The sequence below is a fragment of the Leucoraja erinacea genome, unplaced genomic scaffold, assembly GCF_028641065.1.
Source record: "Leucoraja erinacea ecotype New England unplaced genomic scaffold, Leri_hhj_1 Leri_190S, whole genome shotgun sequence".
NCBI lineage: Eukaryota > Metazoa > Chordata > Chondrichthyes > Rajiformes > Rajidae > Leucoraja > Leucoraja erinaceus.
The window spans coordinates 187,002-205,944 of record NW_026576091.1 but is presented as its reverse complement, the minus strand read 5'-3'; the positions used below and the strand labels follow the sequence as shown (position 1 = coordinate 205,944).

Sequence of the window (18,943 nt, the reverse complement as noted above, 5' to 3'; positions counted from 1 at the left end):
GTAACCTCCCCGTCCCCACCCACCACCCCACCCCCAATAAGGCAGATAGTGTTGTTTTAGATAGGCACTGAGGTGCGGGGAATAGAAAATTATGGATCAGGTACAGGCAAAGGAGATTAGTTGAACTTGGCATCATGTTATGCACAAACCTTGTGGGCCGAAGGGCCTGTTTCTGTGCCGTACAGTTCAATGTCCCAGCAGGAGGACCACGTGCTGACTCATCATTGGCATGGGGGGGGGAAGGGCAGATATTTTTAAGGCAGAGGTAGATAGATTCCTGATCAGAACGGGGGTCAGGGGTTATGGGGAGAAGGCAGGAGGATGGGGTTTAGGAGGGAGAGATAGATCAGCCATGATCGAACGGCGGAGTAGATTTGATGGTCTAATTCTGAACATGACCCAAAATTGTGTCTCAAGGCTGGCATAGCAGGGGCAGGGCAGTAGCACCCAGCTTTGTATAATGGTTGGCAGAGAGGGGGCGGAGCAGTAGGACCCAGCGGTGTCTCAAGGCTGGCATAGAGGGGGGGGGGGGCAGCGGGAACTCGGCTTAGCATGGATGGAATGATGGTGGGACCCAGCGCTATTCTCAAGGCTGGCATAGCAGGCTGAGGATGGTAGGACTCATCTGTGTCTAATGGTTGGCAGAGAAGGAAGGGCATTAGGACCCAGGGGTGCCTGGCCATTGGCATAGCAGGGGAAGGGCTGTACTATGACCGGCTGAGTTACTCCAGCACTCTGCGTTCCGGGCTGGGTTATAGCTGTTGTAAGCTGAGAGAATGGAGCGGCTGGGCATGTACACTCTGCAGTTCAGAAGGATGAGAGGTTATCTCATTGAAACATATAAGATTATTAAGGGTTTGGACATGCTAGAGGCAGGAAACATGTCCCCGATGTTGGGGGAGTCCAGAACCAGGGGCCACGGTTTCAGAATAAGGGGTAAGCCATTTAGAACGGAGACCAGGAAACACTTTTTCTCACAGAGAGTTGTGAGTCTGTGGAATTCTCTGCCTCAGAGGGCGGTGGAGGCCGGTTCTCTGGATGCTTTCAAGAGATAAGGCTCTTAAAGATAGCGGAGTCAGGGGATATGGGGAGAAGGCAGGAACGGGGTACTGATTGGGGATGATCAGCCATGATCACATTGAATGGCGGTGCTGGCTCGAGGGGCCGAACGGCCTACTCCTGCACCTGTTGTCTATTGTCCTCAGCAGGTGGAATGGAAGACCCCACCCACCCGCGCCCCTCCCCCGGCCAATGCGTTGTACTCTCGCACGGCCACCTGGGTCTGAAGCACTTTCACGTCGACACCTTTGTTCCGCAGGTAATCGAGAGTTGCGGAGGGAACCTGTCAAAGAAGCAGAGTAAACAAGAGAGAGAGAGAGAAGGTCAAGAACAAAATGTACCCGTGACCCAACAGTATTGTTTAACAAAACACACCTTGTCACAGACGGCTGTGAAGGCCAAGTCAGTGGATATTTTTAAGGCAGAGATAGATAGATTCTTGATTAGTGCGGGTGTCGGAGGTTATGGGGAGAAGGCAGGAGAATGGGGTTAGGAGCGAGAGATAGATCAGCCATGATTGAACGGCGGAGTAGACTTGATGGGCCGAACGGCCTAATTCTGCTCCTGTCACTTGTACCAAAGTACTGGGGGAACTCAGCCAGTCAGGCAACAGCTGCGGAGGGCGATTTTTAAAGTACATTTCGATAAAACAAACTGTTAGCTTTAGTTTAGTTTAGAGATACAGCGCCGAAACAGGCCCTTCGGCCCACCGCGTCCATGCCGGCAGGCGATCACCCCCGCACATCAACACCATCCTACACACACTAGGCACAACCTTTTTGCATTTGCACCAAGCCAATTGACCTACAAACCTGCACGTCTTTGGAGTGTGGGAGGAAACTTTCAGGCTGGAAAGGGTGCAAAGAAGATTTACGAGGATGTTGCCAGGACTAGAGGGTGTGAGTTACGGGGAGAGGTTGAGCCGGCTGGGCCTCTATCCATGGAGCGCAGGAGGATGAGGGGTGATCTTATAGAGGTGTACAAAATCATGAGAGGAACAGATCGTGTAGAAGCTCAAGAGCGTGTGTGTATACATACACGCACACACACACACTGAAGGGTCTGTTTCCATGTAGCATCTCTAACCTAAACTATAACTAAAACATATATATATATATATATATATATATATAGCACATTAAAAACAAACAACAAGTACAACAATAGTAATAATAGTCTATTATATAAGATGCTGGTTTAAATCGAAGGGAGACACAAAAAAGCTGGAGTAACTCAGCGGGTGAGGCATCAACTCTGGAGAGAAGGAATGGTCTACGTTTCGGGTCGAGACCCATCTTGTATTGTATTGTATTGTATTCAAATTTATTGTCATTGTCTCAATTTGAGACAACGAAATGAATTTCCCTTACGGGCAGTATCATAAAAAAGAAGAAGATTAATAAATAAATAATAAAACATATTAAAAATAAAATTGAAATTGAATTAAAAAAAACACAAACACAGAAAGTCCACGACACAACATAACATAAATGGCACCAAGGTGAGGATGGCACCATAGTCCAGCCAGCCTCCCCTCCGTGTTCATCCGTGGTCGGGGCCTTCCGAGCACCCGCAGTCGCCGCCCCGGGTGGCCCGATGTTCAGGCCCTCACGCCGGGCTGGTGGAACGCCGACGCCGAACCCCGACGGTGAACATCCTCCTCCTCAGCGGCCCGGACCTCCTGATCAGCCGCCTCCCGCTTCCGGAGTCTGCAGCTCCTGAGTCCACAGGCCGAGCCGGGCAGAGTCACAGGACCCCGCGCTGTCCATCAGCGCCGCCCGCGTTGGGAGCTCCGCAAACCGCAGCTCCTTGATGTCGGTGCAGCAGGTCCAGCTCTCCGGGCTCCAGACGGCGACCCCCGGTAAGGCATCGCCAGCCCCGCGATGTTTCAGCGCTGTCCCGCCGCTGCTGGAGCTCCGGTCGATCCCGGCAGGAAAGGCTGCGCCAATCCAGGTAGGTAGGCCGCTGTGGGGGGGGCGAGGACGCGACTCGAATAATAGTCGCGTCCTCACCAGGAAGCGGCTGAAGGACGGTATCCCCCGCACCGTGCCCTCTTCCCCCATAAAAACACCAAAAAACACACAAAAAAACACACTTTTTCAAACTAAATAAACAAAAAAAACAAAAATATACCGGGCTGTAGGTGGAGGCTGCTGACACCAGCACCACCGGAAGTACAATACAATCTTCGGTCCATTGTAATAGTCTGTTGTAGTTCAGAGCTTATTTGAGGTTGTCGTGGTTTAATAGACTGATGTTTGTGGGGAAGTAGCTGTTCCTGAACCTGGATGTTACAGTTTTCAGGCTCCTGTACCTTCTTCCCGATGGCAGTGGTGGTAGGAGTGTGTGGCCAGGATGGTGTGGGCCTCTGATCATAAGGTCATAAGTGATAGGAGTAGAATTAGGCCATTCGGACCATCGGGTCCACTACACCATTCAATCATGGCAGATCTATCTCTCCCTCCTAACCCCATTCTCCTGCCTCCTCCCCATAACCCCTGACACCCGTACGTGACATAGAAACATAGAAACATAGAAAATAGGTGCAGGAGTAGGCCATTCGGCCCTTCGAGCCTGCACCGCCATTCAATATGATCATGGCTGATCATCCAACTCAGTATCCCGTACCTGCCTTCTCTCCATACCCCCTGATCCCCTTAGCCACAAGGGCCACATCGAACTCCCTCTTAAATATAGCCAATGAACTGGCCTTGACTACCCTCTGCGGCAGAGAGTTCCAGAGATTCACCACTCTCTGTGTGAAAAAAGTTCTTCTCATCTCAGTTTTAAAGGATTTCCCCCTTATCCTTAAGCTGTGACCCCTTGTCCTAGACTTCCCCAACATCGGGAACAATCTTCCTGCATCTAGCCTGTCCAACACCTTAAGAATTTTGTAAGTTTCTATACGATCCCCTCTCAATCTCCTAAATTCTAGAGAGTATAAACCAAGTCTATCCAGTCTTTCTTCATAAGACAGTCCTGACATCCCAGGAATCAGTCTGGTGAACCTTCTCTGCACTCCCTCTATGGCAATGCACTCCCTCTATGGCAATCCTGACATCCTGATGATGCTGGCTGCATTTTTGAGGCAGCGCCTCCGGTAGATCCACTTCGATGGTGTGGACGTCAGTACCTGCGATGTGTTCTCTGTGGTCTTACCTGTCAGCATAATAGCTTGTTTCTTGCAATAGTAACCACACGTATTGAAACATATAAGATTATTAAGGGTTTGGACACGCTAGAGGCGGGAAACATGTTCCCAATGTTGGGGCAGTCCAGAACCAGGGACCACACAGTTTAAGAATAAGGGGTAAGCCATTTAGAACGGAGACGAGGAAACACTTTTTCACACAGAGAGCGGTGAGTCGCTGGTGGCGCTGTTGACAGCTGCGGCTCGCCTGCAGTCCGTCTGTTTTTACTTTTTTTGTTGTTTACTTTTGTCCTGTTTTAGTTGAATGTTTGTTTATTAGGTTGTGTATATGTGTGGGGGGGGTGGGCGTGGGGTGGGTGAAACATGTTTTTTGTCTCTTCCTTCGGGGGAATGCGACTTTTTCGTGTCGTATCCCCCCTTCTCTGCCTCCGTCTGCGCTGAGGCCTAATGGCGGAGCTGGCGGCCTCCAACTGTGACCGACCTCAAGGCTCCGGAGGCAGAGCCAGCCAGGACTCACCAACCGACTTCGTAGCTGTGGCGGTGTTCCGGCGTTCCGGTGGCGGTGGCCCGGCTTCGGGGCTTCAGAGCTGTGGCGGCGTTCCGGCGGCGGCGGCCTGAATTCTGGGCTCGGCCGCGGGCCCAGTGGACGGCATCGTCGGGAGCTCGCAGGTCCCGGGTTGGTGACCTGTTTTTCCAGAGCTCCCGCAACTGCGTCCGCTGGACTGGAGGGCGGCAGCTTCGGCAGCTTCGACCACCCTGGGCCACGGAGCTTGAACCGGCCCGTTCGCGGAGATGACTTACCATCATCTGGCGTGATAACAACGTCGGAGGCCTGGATCGCCTCAGCGCAGAGGGAGAACAAGGAGGGAAGAGACAGAGACTTTAAGACTTTTGCCTCCATCACAGTGAGGAGGTTCCTGGTGAACTCACTGTGGTGGATGCTCATTTGTGTTTATTGTGTGTTTTGTTATTTATTATTACATAAAAATAAATTGGATAGGCATATGGATTAAAAATAAATTGGATAGGCATATGGATGAGAAGGGAATGGAGGGTTATGGTATGAGTGCAGGCAGGTGGGACTAAGGGAAAAAAAATTGTTCGGCACGGACTTGTAGGGCCGAGATGGCCTGTTTCCGTGCTGTAATTGTTATATGGTTATATGGTTATATTACATGTATGACTGCAGGCATGAAATTTCGTTCAGACCGAAAGGTCTGAATGACAATAAAGGAATCTAATCTAATCTAATCTGATCTAAATCTGTGGAATTCACTGCCTCAGAGGGCAGTGGAGGCCGGTTCTTTGGATACTTTCAAGAGAGAGCTAGACAGGGCTCTTAAAGATAGCGGAGTCATAGAAACATAGAAACATAGAAAATAGGTGCAGGTGGAGGCCATTCGGCCCTTCGAGTCAGGGGATATGGGAAGAAAGCAGGAACGGGGTACTGATTGATGGATGATCAGCCTTGATCATATTGAATGGTGGTGCTGGCCTGAAGGGGCGAATGGCCTACTCCTGCACCTATTGTCTATTATCTAATGTTTTTGTTTCTATAAGATCCTAACCTAGTTGTGCCAGTGTGGGCATTTTCTATGCAGTGCAAGACTTAGACAGTCTGGAAATTGAAGCAGTATATAGTGATATTTATCAACCTGATTGGAGAATATCTCCCATAATTAGATTTTATCGGCAAGCCATCCATCTTTATTTCCTCCTCGCGCTGATGGAAAACAGATCTGTTGGACAGAATCAATAAAGATAAATTTTCAATAATGAATGATAAGCCTTTCGGGACGTCGGACGCCAACAGGATCAACAAACTCATCCGGAACGCCGGCTCTGTCCTGGGGGCTGTAGCTGGAGTTGGATTCACGGGAGGTTGGTCATGGAGGGGAGGGTGCTCCTCAAACTGTGGAGCATCCTGGACAATACAGCTCACCCCCTCCGTGGTCAACACCCTGGTCAACCTGAGGAGCACCTTCAGCAACAGACAGGTTCCACCAAGATGCAGCACACAACGCCACAGGAGATCCTTCTTCCATGTGGCTATCAAACTGTACTACCCCTCCCCCTTCTGTCGTGGGGTAGACTGAAACTGACACCCCCCCCCCCCCCCTTCCCAATCCTGTCCCCTCATCCCCCTCCCCCTCTCTCCCCCCCTCCCCCAATCTTTGCACATCCCCAATCCTGGACATTCCACTCGTCACTTTAATTTCATGTTTCATGTATCTTGTTGTGTTTTATGATTCAATTTCCCTCCTGGGATGAATAAAGTTATTGTATAGTGAAAGCATGGCAATAGACAATAGACAATAGGTGCAGGAGTAGGCCATTCGGCCCTTCGAGCCAGCACCGCCATTCAATGTGATCATGGCTGATCATCCCCAATTAGTACCCTGCTCCTGTCTTCTCCCCATATCCCCTGACTCTGCTATCTTTAAGAGCCCTATCTAGCTCTCTCTTGAAAGTATCCAGAGAACCGGCCTCCACCGCCCTCTGAGGAAGAGAATTCCACAGACTAACAACTCTCTGTGAGAAAAAGTGTTTCCTCGTCTCCGTTCTAAATGGCTTACCCCTTATTCGTAAACTGTGGCCCCTGGTTCTGGACCTCCACCAACATCGGGAACATGCTTCCTGCCTCCCACACTTGTCCCTCGAGTGTGAAAACAGGCCCTTCGGCCCATCGAGTCTGCGCTGACCAGCGATCCACGCACACTAACACTATCCTACACACACACCAGGGACAATTTACATTCACACTGAGCCAATTAACCGACAAAGCTGCACGTCTTCGGAGTGTGGGAGGAAACCGAATATCTCGGAGAAAACCCACGTGGTCACGGGGAGAGCGTGCAAACTCCGTACAGACAGCACCCGTAGTCGGGATCGAACCCGGGTCTCTGGCGCTGTGAGGCAGCAACTCGCTGCGCCACCGTGAAGCCCAGAGCGCGATGATTCTTTGCCACTGATGGGGGTGGAGGCCAAGTCAATGGATAGATACATTCTTGATCAGTACGGGTGTCAGGGGTTATGGAGAGATAGATCAGCCATGATTGAATGGCGGAGTAGACTTGATGGGCTGAATGGCCTAATTCTTCTCCTATCCCTTATGAACATGAATACCCTCAACCTCAGCCTTTGATGTGGTCAATGGCCAGCACCATCCACTTCATCTCAATGAGAAATTGTCGTTACTTCATAACTAGAGCCACAAGTGAGACACAAAATGCTGGACTAACTCAGCAATAGGCAATAGACAATAGACAATAGGTGCAGGAGCAGGCCATTCGGCCCTTCGAGCGAACACGAAGCCGTGCTGCTCGAGTAAGTCAGCAGCACGGTGGCGCAGCGGTAGAGTTGCTGCCTCACAGCGCCAGAGACGCGGGTTTAATCCCGACTACCGGTGCTGTCCGTATGGAGTTTGCACGTTCTCCCCGTGACCTGCGTGGCTTTTCTCCCGGATCTCTGATCTCCTCCCACTCTCCAAAGACGTGCAGGCTTGTAGGTTAATTGACTTGGTGTAATTGTAAATTGTCCATAGTGGGTGTAGGATAGTGTTAGTGTGCGGGGATCACTGGTCGGCGCGGACCCGGTGGGCCGAAGGGCCTGTTTCCGCGCTGTATCTCTAAACTAAAATAAACTGTGTGCAATTTCCTGCGGTCTTGGATGGCTGTAGTGCCAAAGCAAATCAGGATTGTGTCGAACATTTTATTCTGCCAGACCCCGCAACCACGAGATACATTTGTTCAATCGGAAACGTCACCCATTCCTTCTCTCCATAGATGCTGCCTGTCCCGCTGAGTTACTCCAACATTTTGTGTCTATCTAAATTAAATTCCTTTAGGTCTTGGTATTTAAGGTTCAGATGATATGGTTTCATCTGATTGTTTCGTAGTTGTAGACAAGGTTGACTTGGCAGTGAGTGGAAACAAGGAACTGCTGGTCAATACACAAATGGACACAGAGTGCTGGAGTAACTCAGCGGGTCCATAGAACAATATAACCATATAACAATTACAGCACGGAAACAGGCCATCTCGGCCCTACAAGTTCGTGCCGAACACTTATTCTCCCCTAGTCCCATATACCTGCACTCAGACCATAACCCTCCATTCCTTTCCCATCCATATGCCTATCCAATTTATTTTTAAATGATAAAATCGAACCTACCTCCACCACTTCCACTGGAAGCTCATTCCACACTCTCTGAGTAAAGAAGTTCCCCTTCATGTTACCCCTAAACTTCTGTCCCTTAATTCTCAAGTCATGTCCCCTTGTTTGAATCTTCCCTACTCTCAGTGGGAAAAGCTTATCCACGTCAACTCTGTCTATCCCTCTCATCATTTTAAAGACCTCTATCAAGTCCCCCCTTAACCTTCTGCGATCCAAAGAATAAAGACCTAACTTGTTCAACCTTTCTCTGTAACTTAGTTGCTGAAACCCAGGCAACATTCTAGTAAATCTCCTCTGTACTCTCTCTATTTTGTTGACATCCTTCCTATAATTGGGCGACCAAAAATTGTACACCATACTCCAGAATTGGTCTCACCAATGCCTTGTACAATTTTAACATTACATCCCAACTTCTATACTCAGTGCTCTGATTTATAAAGGCCAGCACACCAAAAGCTTTCTTTACCACTCTATCTACATGAGATTCCACCTTCAGGGAACTATGCACAGTTATTCCTAGATCCCTCTGTTCATCTGCATTCCTCAATTCGCTACCATTTACCATGTACGTCCTATTTTGATTTGTCCTGCCAAGATGTAGCACCTCACACTTATCAGCATTAAACTGATCAGGCAGCATCTGTGGAGAACATGGATAGGTGACGTTTCACAGAGTGCTGGAGTAACTCAGCGGGTCAGGCAGCATCTGTGGAGAACATGGATAGGTGACGTTTCACAGAGTGCTGGAGTAACTCAGCGGGTCAGCCAGCATCTGTGGAGAACATGGATAGGTGACGTTTTACATAGTGCTGGAGTAACTCAGCGGGTCAGGCAGCATCTGTGGAGAAAATGGATAGGTGAGGTTTGTGGCAGGACCCTTCTTCAGACTCCAAAAGTGAGACACAAGGAAGAGAAGCTGGGATCTTGAGCAAAGCACAAAGTGCATCCTCCCCTCAGCCAATATTGAATCATTGTACATTTCCTTCATCTGCTCTCATAGAGTGATACAGCGTGGAAACAGGCCCTTCAGCCCAACATGCCCACACCGGCCAACATGTCCCATCTACACTAGTCCCACCTGCCTGCGCTTGGTCCATATCCCTCCAAACCTGTCCTATCCATGTACCTGTCTAACTGTTTCTTAAACATTGGGGTATTCCCTGTCTCAACTATCTCCTCTGGCAGCTCGTTCCATCCACCCACCACCTTTGTGTAAAGAAGTTACCCACCAGATTCCTATTAAATATATTTCCCTTTCACCTTGAACCTATGTCCTCTGGTCCTCGATTCCCCTATTCTGGGCAAGATACTCTGTGCATCTACCCGATCTATTCCTCTCATGATTTTATACACAATAATATCAAGGATTATCGGGAGAAGGCAGGAAAATGGAATTGGGAGGCAGAGATAGGCCATGATTGAATGGCGGAATGGACTCGATGGGCCGAATGGCCTAATTCCACTCCTATAACCTGTGACCTTGTATGAATATTGACTTCTCCAACTTTAAATGACCCTTGCTTTGTGCAAGATCTGAAGAAGGGTCTCGACCCGAAACATCACCCGTTCCTTCTCTCCAGAGATGCTGTCTGATCCGTTGAGTTCCTCCAGCACTTTGTGTTTTAGTTGTATTCTAGCATCTGCAGTTCCCCGAGTCTCCATGGCTCTTTGCTTCAGCTTTGTGTCAGAGCTGATGACACGTGGCCAATGCTGCCACCATGTGTTGGAGTCGTGCACTTGCAATTCCCTTCATAAGGAATTAGGAACCGTATTAGGAACAGAATTAGGCCATTCGGCCCATCAACTCTGCTCTGCCATTCTATCATGGCTGATCTATCGCTCCCTCCTAACCCCATTCTCCTGCCTTCTCCCCATAACCCCTGACCCCCGTACTAACTGCTAATCAAGAATCTATCTATCTCTGCCTTAAAAAATATCCACTGACTTGGCCTCCACAGCCTTCTGTGGCAAAGAATTCCACAGATTCACCACCCTCTGACTCAAGAAATTCCTCCTCATCTCTTTTCCAAAGTACGTCCTTTTATTCTGAGGCTGTTCCCTCTGCTCTTAGACTCTCCCACTAGTGGAAACATCCTCTCCACATCCACTCTATCCAGGCCTTTCACTATTCTGTAAGTTTCAATGAGGAGCCCCCTCAACCTTGTAAACTCCAGCGAGTACAGGCCCAGTGCCGACAAACACTCATCATATGTTAACCCACTCATTCCTGGGATCATTCTCGTAAACCTCCTCTGGACCCTCTCCAGAGCCGGCACATCCTTCCCCAGATATGAGCAAAAACTTTTTCACCCAGAGAGTTGTGAATCTGTGGAATTCTCTGCCTCAGAAGGCAGTGGAGGCCAATTCACTGGATGCTTTCAAGAGAGAGTTATATAGGGGTCTTAAAGATAGCGGAGTCAGGGGATATGGGGCTCATGTTGTCGACTTCCCCGTGGTGAGCCCTGTCAACGGACCTCAGTCAGTCAAATGACAACAATAGACAATAGACAATAGGTGCAGGAGTAGGCCATTCAGCCCGTTCGAGCCAGCACCGCCATTCAATGTGATCATGGCTGATCATCCCCAATCAGTACCCCGTTCCTTCCTTCTTCCCCATATCCCCTGACTCTGCTATCTTTAAGAGCCCTATCTAGCTCTCGCTTGAAAGTATCCAGAGAATCGACCTCCACCGCCCTCTGAGGCAGAGAATTCCACAGACTCACAACTCTTTGTGAGAAAAAGTGTTTCCTCATCTCCGTTCTAAATGACTTACCCCTTATTCTTAAACTGTGGCCCCTGGTTCTGGACTCCCCCAACATCGTGAACATGTTTCCTGCCTCCAGCGTGTCCAAACCCTTAATAATCTTATATGTTTCAATAAGATCCCCTCTCATCCTTCAAAATTCCAGAGTATACAAGCCCAGCTGCTCCATTCTCTCAGCATATGACAGTCCCGCCATCCCGGGAATTAACCTTGTAAACCCACGCTGCACTCCCTCAATAGCAAGAATGTCCTTCCTTAAATTACACAAGATTCTGCACACAATACTCCAGGTGTGGTCTCACTAGGGCCCCATACAACTGCAGAAGGACCCCTTTGCTCCTATACTCAATTCCTCTTGTTATAAAGGCCAACATGCTATTCACTTTCTTCACTGCCTGCTGTACCTGCATGCTTACTTTAATTGACTGATGAACAAGGACCCCCAGATCCCGTTGTACTTCCCCTTTTCCCAACTTGACACCAAACAGAGACAGCAGCAGCAGCTCCGCAGCTTGGCGCCAACCCGGAGCATGCGCCCTTTTTTAGGGCGGGCACCTACGGATGTCGAAGCGGATGGCATCACCTTGCTGCCTCAAACGCATGAAGAAGTTGTCTGGAGATGGGTCTCGACCCGAAGCGTCACCCATTCCTTCTCTCCAGAGATGCTGCCTGACCTGCTGAGTTACTCCAGGCTTATTGTTTCTATCTTTGGTGTACACCAGCATGAATGTATAAGTTTATTGGCCAAGTATTCACATACAAGGAATTTGCCTTGGTGCTCCGCCCGCAAGTGACAACATGACATACAGTGACAGTTACGAATGACACATAAAACATTAAACATGACTAATAAAACATTATAATTTAAACATGTGAATTAAATAAAATACCAGAGCAAAAGGAGGCTACAGACTTTTGGTTATTGAGTAGAGCTACCCATGGAAAAAAGCAGTTTTTATGTCTGGCTGTGGCAGCTTTGACAGTCCGGAGCCGCCTTCCAGAGGGAAGTGATTCAAAGAGTTTGTGGTCAGGGTGAGAGGAGGGGTCAGGGGTTGCCTGTAAGGTGTGAGTTTGGGCAACCGAATCATCTTACTACTTTGGGTCTGAAGAAGGGTTTCGGCCCAAAACATTGGTCGCCTAATTATGGGAAGGATGTCAACAGAATAGAGAGAGTACAGAGGAGATTTACTAGAATGTTGCCTGGGTTTCAGCAACTAAGTTACAGAGAAAGGTTGAACAAGTTAGGGCTTTATTCTTTGGAGCGCAGAAGGTTAAGGGGGGACTTGATAGAGGTCTTTAAAATGATGAGAGGGATAGACAGAGTTGATGTGGACAAGCTTTTCCCACTGAGAGGAGGGAAGATGCAAACAAGGGGACATGACTTGAGAATTAAGGGACAGAAGTTTAGGGGTAACATGAGGGGGAACGTCTTTACTCAGAGAGTGGTAGCTGTGTGGAATGAGCTTCCAGTGAAGGTGGTGGAGGCAGGTTCGTTATTATCATTTAAAAATAAATTGGATAGTTATATGGACGAGAAAGGAATGGAGGGTTATGGTCTGAGCGCAGGTAGATGGGACTAGGGGAGAATGCGTGTTCGGCACGGACTAGAAGGGTCGAGATGGCCTGTTTCCGTGCTGTAATTGTTATATGGTTATATGGTTAAATTGCCTATCTCCTTCGTTCCATAGATGTTGCTGCACCCGCTGAGTTTCTCCTGCATTTCTATGTACCATCTTACCACTTTAGTCAGAGGGTGGTGAATCTGTGGATAAAACAGTGCAATATTTTGCCATCTGCACTTCCTTCCCACACACCTGCATTATTATCACCATTCAGTTCAACACAGGCAGTGACAAGTGAATGCGGTCAACGAGACACCAACCTGCAAGGCCTCACTCATCCCACAGCCAATAACTAGCGTCCGAATCCCTTTGTTAACGATTTCCTCCACATCCGCTGCCTGGACTCCAGGGTAATGCTGAATGGGAGAGAAAATAGCCATCAACACACCGTTTAGTTCAGTTTTACTTTGGAGATACAGCGCCGAAACAGGCCCTTCGGCCCACCGAGTCCCCGCCGACCAGCGATCACCCCGTACACTAGATCTACACACACACCAGGGACAATTTACACCTACACCCAACCAATTCCCGATGTTGGGGAAGTACAGAACCAGGGGCCACAGTTTAAGAATAAGGGGTAAGCCATTTAGAACGGAGATGAGGAAAAACCTTTTCACCCAGAGAGTTGTGAGTCTGTGGAATTCTCTGCCTCAGAGGGCGGTGGAGGCCGGTTCTCTGGATGCTTTCAAGAGAGAGCTAGATAGGGCTCTTTAAGATAGCGGAGTCAGGGGATATGGGGAGAAGGCAGGAACGGGGTACTGATTGGGGATGATCAGCCATGGTCACATTGAATGGCGGTGCTGGCTCAATGGGCCACATGGCCTACGCCTGCACCTGTTGTCTATTGTCTAACTCTAACCTACAAACATGCATGTCTTTAGAGTGTGAGAGGAAACCGAAGATCTCAGAGAAAACCCATGCAGGTCACGGGGGGGAATGTACAAACTCCGTACAGACAGCACCCTTATTGGGATCGAACCCGGGTCCCAGGCGCTGAGAGGCAGCATCTCTTCCGCTGTGTCGCCTTACATCCCACGCCAGGTACACCTTAGTTCTCTCCGCCCCCCTCCCCCCTCACGCCTGTCATATGGGAAGACCAATCTGCCATGTTGCTTGGCATGGATAAGTGGGCAGAAGGGCCTGTTTGCATGCTGTACAATAACTATGTCACTGTTTCTTCAACTCCTTGCTCCTCCGAGCTGCCACCACCGCTCTGACTCACGTCAGTCCCCGTCTCTCTCCAGTCCCAGGGTCGACTTCCCCCTGGCCACACCTTGCAGTCCTTGTACGCCGTGGCACAGTCCCGGACCTTCATCCGACCCCAGGACAGCGAGGCTATCTGCGGAGACGTCATTCTTTGGAAGAGCGCAAAACCTGCACGAGATTCTCAATCTGATGAATGAACGAAAGAATGAATACGTTTATTGGCCAAGTATATTCACATACAAGGAATTTGCCTTGGTGCTCCGCCCGCAAGTGACAACATGACATACGGTGACAGTTGGGAATGAGACATAAAACGTTAAACCAGCTTGTGGTGGGAATACAATTACGCGAGGCCTTTCAGCGCCCGGCGCGGCTTAAAATCAAACTGCTGCATCGAGGCGATCGAGGCTCCCGATGTTGAAGCCCCCGCCGGGCGATGAAAGGCCCCGCGAACGGGCCGATTCAAGCCCCACGATTCTGGACGGACGAAACTGCTGTTGCTGGAGTTCGGAGTCGGTTACCAACCAGGTCAGCTTCCGATGTTACCATCCACAACGTCCACGGCCGAAGACACGCGTGCCGCCGCGAAGAAAATTGCGTCCCCCCCCCCCCCCCCCCCCCATGTTTTGATAGCGATTTCTGTGCCTGCTTCGGCCCAACTTGCCCACACCCGCCAACATGTCCCATCTGCACTAGTCCCACCTGCCTGCATTTGGTCCATATCCATCCTAACCTGTTCTATCCATGTACCTGTCTAACTGTTTCTTAAACGTTGGGATAGTCCCAGCCTCAACTACCTCCTCCGGCAGCTCGTTCCATGCACCCACCACCCTTTGTGTGAAAAGGTTACACCTCAGAATTCTATTAAATCTTTTCCCTTCACCTGAAACCTACGTCCCCTTGTCCTCGATTCACCTACACTGGGCAAGAGACTCTACCCCTTTTATGATTTTTCTTGGACGGCAAGATGCAGGATCAGTCCATCATCCAGCCCAGACTTCCGACCACGGGGTCTATCACACCCTGGCCATTCCTTCTTCTCCCCTCTCCCATCGGGCAAAAGGCACAGAAATTGAGCTATATCCATCCAAACCTGTCTTATAGAAACATAGAAACATAGAAATTAGGTGCAGGAGTAGGCCATTTGGCCCTTCGAGCCTGCACCGCCATTCAATATGATCATGGCTGATCATCCAACTCAGTATCCCGTACCTGCCTTCTCTCCATACCCCCTGATCCCTTTAGCCACAAGGGTCACATCTAACTCCCTCTTAAATATAGCCAATGAACTGGCCTCAACTACCCTCTGCGGCAGAGAGTTCCAGAGATTCACCACTCTCTGTGTGAAAAAAGTTCTTCTCATCTCGGTTTTAAATAATTTCCCCCTTATCCTTAAGCTGTGACCCCTTGTCCTGGACTTCCCCAACATCGGGAACAATCTTCCTGCATCTAGCCTGTCCAACCCCTTAAGAATTTTGTAAGTTTCTATAAGATCCCCTCTTAATCTCCTAAATTCTAGAGAGTATAAACCAAGTCTATCCAGTCTTTCTTCATAAGACAGTCTTGACATCCCAGGAATCAGTCTGGTGAACCTTCTCTGCACTCCCTCTATGGCAATAATGTCCTTCCTCAGATTTGGAGATTTATCCATGTACTTGTCTAAGTGTTTCTTCAACGCTTGTCTAGTCTTCTGGTCTTGGGCATGAAAAGTCCATTTTCATTTCACCCCCATTAAATGAAAGTTCACCATTACTTGCAGGCCAAGTATTCACATACAAGGAATTTGCCTTGGTGCTCCGCCCGCAAGTGACAACATGACATATAGTGACAGTTACGAATTACACATAAAACATTAAACATTACTAATAAAACATTAGAGTTTAAACATGTGAATTAAATAAAATACCAGAGCAAAAGGAGGCTACAGACTTTCGGTTATTGAGTAGAGCTACTATTTGTGGACAAAAAAACTGTTTTTATGTCTGACTGTGGCAGCTTTGACAGTCCGGAGTCGCCTTCCAGAGGGAAGTGATTCAAAGAGTTTGTGGCCAGGGTGAGAGGGGTCAGGGGTTGCCTGCTAGGTGTGAGTTCAGGCAACCGAATCATCTTACCACTTTAGTCAGAGGGTGGTGAATCTGTGGAATGTATTGCCACAGACGGCTGTGGAGGCCAAGTCGGTGGATATTTTCAAGGCAGAGATGGATAGATTCTTGATTAGTATGGGTGTAAGGGGTTATGGAGAGAAGGCAGGAGAATGGGGTTAGGAGGGAGAGATAGATCAGCCATGGTTGAATGATGGAGTAGACTTGATGGGCCGAATGGCCTAATTGTACTCCTCTCACTTACGACCTTATAGCACAACCAGAGAGCAGTGCTGAACTACTGTCTACCTCATTGGTGACACTCGGACTATCCTTGATCAGACTTTACTGGCTTTACCTTGCACTAAACGTTATTCCCTTTATCCTGTATCTGTACACTGTGAACGGCTCGATTGTAATCATGTGTTGTCTTTCTGCTGACTGGTTAGCGCGCAACAAAAGCTTTTCACTGTACCTCGGTACACGTGACAATAAACTAATCGAATTTATTACACTTTTAAAGTATTTGCAGTTGCTTGTGCAATGTGTTTAAGAAGGAACTGCAGATGCTGGAAAATCGAAGGTACACAAAAATGCTGGAGAAACTCAGCGGGTGCAGCAGCATCTATGGAGCGAAGGAAATAGGCAACGTTTCGGGCCGAAACCCATATTCAGATTGATGGGGGGGTGGGGGAAGGCGGGGAGGAGAAAGGAAAAAGGAGAAGGTGGAGCCCGAGGGCTGAGGGAGAGGGAGAGGGAGAGGCAGGAAGGGGAGGAGACAGCAAGGGCTAACAGAATTGTGAGAGTTCAATGCTCATGCATGAACATCTTATTATTCACTAGAATTTAGGAGATTGAGGGGGGATCTTATAGAAACTTACAACATTCTTAAGGTGTTGGACAGGCTAGATGCAGGAAGATTATTCCCGATGTTGGGGAAGTCCAGAACAAGGGGGTCACAGTTTAAGGATAAGGGGGAAATCTTTTAGGACCGAGATGAGAAAATCATTTTTTTAACAGAGAGTGCTGAATCTGTGGAATTCTCTGCCACAGAAGGCAGTTGAGGCCAGTTCATTGGCTATACTTAAGAGGGAGTTAGATGTGGCCCTTGTGGCTAAAGGGATCAGGGGGTATGGAGAGAAGGCAGGGATGGGATACTGAGTTGGATGATCAGCCATGATCATATTGAATGACGGTGCAGGCTCGAAGGGCCGAATGGCCTACTCCTGCACCTATTTTCAATGTTTCTATGTTTCTATGTTATGAAGGAGTATGACAAATAAACTGTGTACATCAAAACATACCCCTGCTTAAAGAGTATTTATGTTAGTTTGTTTAGATCAGTTTAGAGATACAGCGCAAACACAGGCCCTTCGGCCCACCGAGTCCGCACCGACCAGCGATCCCCATGCGCTAAAGGGCCTGTCCCACTTGCCGATTTTTTTCGGCGACTCCCAGCGTCATATCAGGGTCGCCAAAAGATTTTGAACACTTCAAAATCCAGCGGCGACAAAAACAACGTTGCGACACTTGACAAAACAATACGTCATCAATAATATGTCACCAATCAACAATACGTCAATACGTCATCACCGCGCATCATACGTCATCACCGCGCATATTTTTCGGTGACCTGACACGTCAATCAATGATGCCGGCAATCGCTGAAAAAATTTGCCTAGTGGGACAGGGCCTTAACACTACCCTACACACACACTAGGGACAATTTTACATTTATACCAAGCCATTTAGCCTACAAACCTGCACGTCTTTGGTGTGTGGGAGGAAACCGGAGCACCCGGAGAAAACCCACGCAGGTCACTGGTAGAACGTACAAACTCCGTACAGACAGCACCCGTAGTCGGGATCGCACACGGGTCTCTGGCGCTGGGAGGCGGCAACTACCGCTGCTCCACCGTGCAGTCCAATTACATATTGCTAGACACAAAAGCAGCTGAAATGTACCTGTTTGGAACACTGAATTGTACAGGAGCAGCAGAGTTAGCTGTATGTTTGTCACTTGCTGGACAGTGTCCTCACCGCTTAATGTCACTGCTGGAATATTCTTTCTATTTCAGGAGCGTGAAGTCTAAATCGGTTCTGGTTATGCTCCAGCAAGGTCTGGCTGTAAGTAGAATTCAGTGCAATGTTCAGAAGCCACCAGCCTTGCTTTATAAAATCCACATCACACCCAAATTACTCCTAATCTTGGAAAATAATGAATTTCTACGATATGAATCACAGGAGGATATTTCCTCCCCACCCTCCCTTTAAGGTTCTTCAGTTTATTTTTGTTTAGTTTGGAGATACAGTGCAGAAACAGGCCCTTCGGCCCACCATGTCTGTGCCGACCAGCGATCCCCGCATACTAACACAAGCCTACACACAATAGGGACAATTTACACTTATACCATTACAAATGACAATTAAATGTATCTTGTATCTTGTATCTTGTACCAAGTATGACAATAGACAATAGACAATAGACAATAGACAATAGATTAGATTAGATTAGATTAGATAGCCTTTATTGTCATTCAAACCGAAGTCTGAATGAAATTGGTGCAGGAGTAGGCCATTCGGCCCTTCGAGCCAGCACCGCCTTTCAATGTGATCATGGCTGATCATCAATCAGTACCCGTTCCTGCCTTCTCCCCATATCCCCTGACTCTGCTATTTTTAAGAGCCCTATCTAGCTCTCTCTTGAAAGTATCCAGAGAACCGGCCTCCACCGGCCTCTGAGGCAGAGAATTCCACAGACTCACAACCCTCTGTGAGAAAAAGTGTTTTCTCATATCCGTTTTCAACCCAAACACAAGCCAATTAACCTACAAGCCTGCACGTCTTTGGAAACCGAAGATCTCGGAGAAACCCTACGTGGGTC

General features: G+C 48.6%; 1 protein-coding gene across 2 annotated transcripts; it reads right to left on the bottom strand.

Moving 5' to 3' along the window:
- Positions 1 to 593: 593 nt before the first annotated feature.
- LOC129716225 (mth938 domain-containing protein-like) lies at positions 594 to 18,674 on the bottom strand. 2 transcript variants are annotated; one of them, XM_055666095.1, is made up of 4 exons: positions 18,025 to 18,674; positions 13,995 to 14,146; positions 13,033 to 13,128; positions 594 to 1,342 (listed from the first exon to the last, which is right to left on the bottom strand). In XM_055666095.1, exons 2-4 carry the CDS (start codon positions 14,124 to 14,126, stop codon positions 1,202 to 1,204), a joined length of 369 nt encoding a protein of 122 aa, XP_055522070.1. In that variant the 5' UTR covers positions 14,127 to 14,146; positions 18,025 to 18,674; the 3' UTR covers positions 594 to 1,201. The 2 variants fall into 2 exon arrangements, with proteins under 2 accessions (XP_055522070.1, XP_055522071.1); XM_055666096.1 differs by lacking the exon at positions 18,025 to 18,674 and having other exon boundaries at positions 13,995 to 14,440.
- Positions 18,675 to 18,943: the final 269 nt, after the last annotated feature.